The 6670-nt window shown below is 33.7% G+C and overlaps 2 protein-coding genes and 1 long non-coding RNA gene across 3 annotated transcripts; 2 read left to right on the forward strand and 1 right to left on the reverse strand.

Annotated features, from left to right (window-relative positions):
* Positions 1–174: 174 nt before the first annotated feature.
* Positions 175–2631, reverse strand: LOC105453933 (phospholipase A1-like). Its single transcript, XM_011696214.1, has 6 exons — positions 2261–2631; positions 2045–2186; positions 1731–1858; positions 1116–1423; positions 907–997; positions 175–647 (listed from the first exon to the last, which is right to left on the reverse strand). Exons 1-6 carry the CDS (start codon positions 2416–2418, stop codon positions 467–469), a joined length of 1008 nt encoding a protein of 335 aa, XP_011694516.1. The 5' UTR covers positions 2419–2631; the 3' UTR covers positions 175–466.
* On the forward strand, positions 2452–3214 carry LOC105453932. Its single transcript, XR_974931.1, has 2 exons — positions 2452–2526; positions 2951–3214. It is a non-coding gene; the product is annotated as an uncharacterized LOC105453932 (long non-coding RNA).
* Positions 3215–4602: 1388 nt separating this feature from the next.
* Positions 4603–5828, forward strand: LOC105453931 (prefoldin subunit 6-like). The gene is made up of 3 exons (XM_011696213.1): positions 4603–4846; positions 5197–5392; positions 5473–5828. The coding sequence occupies exons 1-3, from the start codon at positions 4783–4785 to the stop codon at positions 5600–5602; spliced, it is 390 nt and encodes a 129-aa protein (XP_011694515.1). The 5' UTR covers positions 4603–4782; the 3' UTR covers positions 5603–5828.
* The last annotated feature ends 842 nt before the right edge of the window (positions 5829–6670 follow it).

The raw sequence follows: 6670 nt of genomic DNA on the forward strand, positions 1-6670 counted from the left end.
TGCGAGAGAAACGTCTGAGCGATGTACTACGATGTTTCATACGGCGCGAATTATACGTTGAAACGAGAGTTATTCCCGTGGCAGACGATTGTCGAGAGTATCTCTGCCGTTTTAAAGGCGAAAAACGAGAGAACGTCATATACACAAGAGAGAACGAATGAGATAATAAAAGTATAATTATTATAAAATTTAATTCAGTAAGATAATCGAGAAATATACGATAATGCGCAATGAAGTTCCTGTGTGGTAGTTCTATTTTCATCTCTGCATCCCTTATCTAATATTTTCTATCAATTTTATTAAACGTTACAGGTTAAAATGCTTCGTTTTCTTTCGTCGGTAATTAGTTCAAAGATCTTGAGAAAAAAAGATCTACGTGCTAGTAAAACGATTAACTTGTGCATACCTATACACACACATATATATACATATTGAACTTGCAAGTTATTCAACGACCTTCAGCTATTTACTGTTTGCAGTTAGAAGTTTCCTGCGTGCACTGAGGATTCTTGATGGTGTATTCTCCCTCTAAGAAGTTGTTGCTGTCTAATATGTTGCTATTTATAAAAACGCATTCCGTTACATTATTCATTTTAGTACGCCTGCTATTTGGAAGCCAAGAAGAAAGCCATTGCAAAGAGGATGATCTGGAAAAAAATGTCAAGATATAATAAGTGATATAACAGTCGCAAAATAACAAAAAAAATCTGTACACTCAAGTAATTTTGTTTATATTTGAAGAAAGAAAAAGGGAATTGTTTTTCTGGGAAAAAAAAATAAAAAATAAAATAAAATATGCATGCGATATAATATCTTGTATAAAAGTGTGTAATTTGACAAGAAGACTTTTCAGGAAAACTCGTAAAAGTTGAATCAAGATGTAGTGCCAAAGAAAAAGGGACTTACTCCTTAGGATCACCACGGTATCCACAATTATCTTCTATCATAGCGGTTATATACTCGACAGATTTGCTATGTGAGCAAGCGACGTTTACAGCTGAAATGCGAATTTATTTTATATTTACAATCTTCTATCGCTTTTTCCTCGTCATTCTAGCAAACATTCGCAACGTATCCCTTCATACGCAACAATTAATATGCAATTGATCTCTCACCCATGCATCCTGGTTGCGTTGTTCCGTCTCCGAAGTACAAGTCGAGGTGACCTACAGCCCTCCCTATCCCAAGAGGTGACGTGTGAAGAACCACTACATGTTCGGCATCGGACTTGCAGAATCTGTCCTCGCATTTCTTGTAACCTAACAACGGATCTGCGGGATCGGCGGCGATGAGAAGCGTAATATTGCCTTGGCTCTTCTGGATTGATTTTGCGGCCAAACCGGACACGTGCGCGCCAAGACTGTGACCCATGTATGTAATGTTTTCCAATGGGATACCGCATTTGATCAAGAACTCGGTATATCTACAAGAAAAAATTCAATAGAATATCATGGACATCTTTGATATATGTAAAATAGTATAATCTAGTATTACGCTTATTTTGCATTAGCTGTATTATGTATGTTCAATGATTAAAATTGGGCGTATTTCAAACCGATAAGGCGGTCTGCGAATCGCGAGCGTCAAGCGATTGAACACGAGAGATTGGTTCTGATAGATGAACCACATTCAATTGATTCAATCGCTTGGCGGGCCACTTCGTCCGGCTTGAACATGGCTGTTGTTTTAATGATCAATCTTTTTTTTTTTTTTTTTTTAAATATAGTTACCTTGCCATCAAATGACTTATATCATGAATGTTAACCACCGCAAAGGGATAGTTCAAAAGCTTAACGAGGGGGATTCCATCAGTGCAGGCTCCTTGTGACCAGTCCAGCGCAAATACCGTATTGCCTTTCTGTGAAAGCAGAAAATTATTTAATTAAATTCTTGTGATTACGTCAAGAATTCGTCAAGAAATTAATTCACCAACTTACTTCTTCACTATAGTTTATAATTTACTTTTGCATTGAAATAAGATTTTGGTCTTTTATAGATACGTTGTACATACTTTGATTTCAATTATGCGAATGTGTATATCTACCTCTGCCAATCGCGAAGACAGCTCCCGAAATATGGTCGCATTTGCGTAACTGATGAAGCCGTGGACTACAAAGAATATCGGCTTCGACGGATCAATATTATCACAGATCTCATTTTCCGCGATAACTTTGCCTTGAAACTTGCTGAAAGAAGTAATGAGTATAATCGGCAGCAGCGAACAAATGGAATTAACAATAATTATTCGCAACTCTTTTACCTGTTGTACAGATATATCGACATCGATTTAACGCCGAAGATACAGGAATCCGAATGCAAAATTTCGCCTATTTCTTTTCTGAACCCCGGTTTAGGTTCGGCACGTAAATGCGTGCATTGCGCAAGGAAAATTACGAGTATCGCAGCGGCCGTCCTCATAGCGTGCAAAAAGGGAATATTTAACGAAATCGAATCGAGAAGGGAAGTCGACAGAGAAACGCGGAATCAAGTGTTGTTGCAATTAAAACTTTTTTACGTTATACACAAGTATGTTTTACACTTTTATACGCGCACAAGTATTGACATTTGAAACATTACTACTGCAGACAGCTGTGCAAATTGTTTAACGAGCAGTGGAAAAATACGCGGAAGTGCATTTTATCGTATCAATATTGCAGTGACGAATGGTCAACAATATCAACACTGACCACCGCGCGCATCTCTTCCTTTTGCAATTCGCTTTTATTTCTGACATTATGCGGCAATAAAAGATGACAAAGTGCCGCACAAACAAAATTCCTTTTAACGTGAACGATCCTTGATGTTAAAATTATCGGCACATTACATAATGCGATACACTTGTCACGCGTATGTTCTCGCGCGATTTACGTCGTTAAATTAAATTAAATGTTTTGTTGAACGAAAAAATTTTTACAGATTACGATTTCAATGATCGTATATATACTTTCAGGAGATATACATGCCGAAAATCGTGAACGGCAAATCCTCGACGGGATTTCCCGCAAAGCAGGTCGCAAAGTTCTTGACGGTGGGCATTCATGTTCGTAGTTATAAGTTTGCAAGGATGAAATTTGCATACTTTAAATTCACGAAATAATCGTATCGCGCGCGCTGAAATGTAAGTAAGTAGTACATAATAAGCAAAGGATTTGCATATATAATGCTGATTTGCTTATATAATAGATTGCTGAATATCCTATCTTAAAAAAAAAAATTATATATATATATATATATATATATATATATATCGAACAATAAGAGAGCGAAGTATTTTAAAGATTTTCAGAGAATTTTGAATGGAGTATTAATAATGGATAATGTCAGAACGCAATTTAATTTTATTACCAATTGCAAATTTAACTTGTGTCCATTTCTACCAATGTAGATTAACTTTAATGTCGGTTTTATTTATTTTTTATTTTCTAATTCTTAGAATTCTAGAAAAAAAAAAAAATAAGTTAAACCAAGATTAATCTACATTGGTAGAAATGGCTATTAGACAAAATCTGAAAATTATTGTTATCTACAGACTATTTAAATATTCTAATAATTTCAATATTAGGTACAAGAAAAGATTATTTTACTTTAACTAAGCAAAGTGATTGGAATAAAATAAGGATTGGTTCGCGCGCGAAAGAATTTAAATCTCGTACACTATAAACGTGAAGTTGTCCGGGCAAAAGAATATAACAGTTACAGCAATTATTAGATATGTAAAATATATTTCTTCATAAAAAGTGCTTTTAAAATTAAATACAACGATCTTTAGTTCTAAATCTATTTATTAGATTTTAAATGCCAAAAAATGAGAGAAATGGATGGCTGTGGAGAAAAAACAAGTTTCTTATTCTTTGGCTAATTACGCTAGAAATAAATAAATATTCCAGTAATCAATTTATAATTCCAGTATATTTAAATATTCCAGTAATTTAATATCTATAAAATTTATAACAAATACAACAGAAAGATTATTAATTAGAGTAGTTGAATAAAGTTAGAATTGATTTATGTGCGCGAAAAGTAAAATCACGCATCGTAAAGTTGTTCAGGCACAATACAATAATTGCAACAATTAATAGATATTTATATTATTCTTTTATAAGAAACGCATTTAAGATTAAATGCAGCGATCTATTATTTATAGTCATCAATTTATAAATTAGTTTTACGCGCTTTATTCCAGAATATTTAAATATTCAAATGATTTTAATAATAAATACAACTTGCAAAAAAATGATTTATTGATTAATTAATTAATTAATTATTCAGCTTTTTTGAAATTAACGCAAGTAAGTAAATTGTTTACGCAGGTGAGAATTTAGATCTCGCACACTATCGAAAGTTCGGACGTAAACGATATAAATTGTATAAACAATTGCTAAATACTTGAAATATATCTTTTTCATAAAAAATGTATTAATTATATAATTACCTCTATGGTTTCATCCAAAAATCGCTCCGACTTGTATCTTTCGACCCTTCCGATACCTTCCAGCTTCAGATCCTGTCTGATATATGTAGGTGGAAAAACGATATTGCGCGACTTGAAGCGACGGCAACTATCGAAATGTATCGAATCGAATCGCGCGAGACGATACGATCGAAGGGTTAAATATTACAGATTACTTATTTGGTTATGTCGGTATTGTCGACGGAATCTTGGCTGAGAATTGCATTTTCACACGAATTTCCGATATTATTGTTAAACGAATTGATTGTAAAATTACATTATTCGATCGCGGCTCGTTTCTCGACACAGTTAAAAGTATCCTTCGGATAATCATGGTGGAAGAGGTTCAAAAGAAGCTTCAGAATGAAGCCGACACTCTAAGACAAATCCAAAAAGGTTATGAGACGTTCATAAATATATGTTTTTCTAGAAAAATAGCGTAAATTTTACTTTGTACATCTCGTTACTTTTAACTCTACGTTATTCGAATAACTTTTAATTATTCGCGTGTTTCTAGCAGCCCAATATTTCAATTTTCATTGTCCTCTTTAATGATTTACAATTAAATAAAGTTTGATACTCTATACATCCTTTAGATAAAAATAAATGCATACATTTTTTTAAGTTATAAAACATTTTGCGCAAAATGTAATGTATATAAGTAGCATTCGTATTTAGCGAGTTTATTAGGCCAAAGTGTCCTGGACTGGCGAATAATGAAGGGTTAACGCGATTGACTATTGCAGAATACAACAAGGCGCTGAGCCAAAGGCAGCAGCTGGACGGGCAGCTGAACGAGAATATTATGGTGAAGAAGGAGCTGGACATTCTGAAGGAAGAGAACGACGTGTTTAAGCTGATAGGACCCATACTTGTGAAGCAGGAATTATGCGAGGCCAAGCAGAACGTCGACAAGCGCATGGATTATATCAAGTCTGAGCTGTAGGTTTGCTTCGATCAATCTCCCTCTTCCCCTCCCGAGCAAACTTTTGGGTTTTACATGCGAGGAGATCGAATTTCAGGAAACGCGTGGACGACCTGATGTCCACTTTGGATAAGAAGCTGAACTCCCAGAGGGACGTGATAGACAAGTTGCAGCAGGCGTTTCAGCAGGCCCAGATTAAAGCGTCGATAAACCAATCAAAGTCATAATACTGTACAGACCCTGGCTCTGTGAAATTATCACAGTTGTGTACAATTAATAACTAATGCTTAAGTGACATTGTTTTATATATACATATATATACTCTCATAATTCGGTATACAAATGCTCGTTTCATTTATTTATACTATAAACAATTATTATTACAAATCTTAGCTACGCGTCACAATCATTCAAGTGCAATTTGTAAATTAAAAATTATAATTTTCCAGAATATTCCCACTTTCAGAATCAATCCTTACAATCGATCAAGGGGCCAATTTCATCATCTTTGATTAATTTAACCAGCCGATTACGTATTCCATTGTAATTCCGATTGCATTTGTCCTTAAAGCAGAATTGACTCTAATCAAGTTTTGACACTTGATTGGTCAGTTAAATTAATCAAAGTCGACGTGAAATTGGTGACGACTGACTACTTTCTAACAATTGCGATAAAATTCACGACTCTTTTACGCCCAGGATTAATCGCGTCTCTACGGATTTCTTTCTATGGAGCTAAAACTGATTAATGCCAATTTCTCCAATGTAGACTAATTTTAATCTCGGTTTGATTTACTCTGTGTCTTTCTCTCTTCTAATTTCTTAGAACTGAAGAAAGAGATAGAAAATATAAACGTGCTATGTGAATCCTGAATTTTATATCAACTACTTTAATTAGTCTGCAGATATAATTGAGAGTAAATTTTTACGTTTTGATTATCTAATGTTCATTTCTATCAATATAGTTCTCGATTTTAATTACTTGCTTTGTATGTCTTTCTAGTTCTGATAAGAATTAGAAAAAAATTAAGTGTTAAACCGAAATTTAATCCACATTGGTAGAAACTAATATTGGATATTGGAACTAAAAAAAGATCAAGAGTATGTACATTAAACTGAAATTAAAATTAATCCACATTAGTAGAAACAGTCACGTGAGATATGTAAATTGCAGGGGTCGGTCGTATTTAAAATAACATTATTTAAAATATGTATTTTAAATAACAAAAAGTAAAAGAGTTGTTTAGTATTTATTATTTTAAATATGCTTCTTCTGATCTATTTTATATTTTATA

The sequence above is a fragment of the Wasmannia auropunctata genome, unplaced genomic scaffold (assembly GCF_000956235.1).
Source record: "Wasmannia auropunctata unplaced genomic scaffold, wasmannia.A_1.0 LD335992.1, whole genome shotgun sequence".
In the NCBI taxonomy this organism is placed as follows: Eukaryota; Metazoa; Arthropoda; class Insecta; order Hymenoptera; family Formicidae; genus Wasmannia; species Wasmannia auropunctata.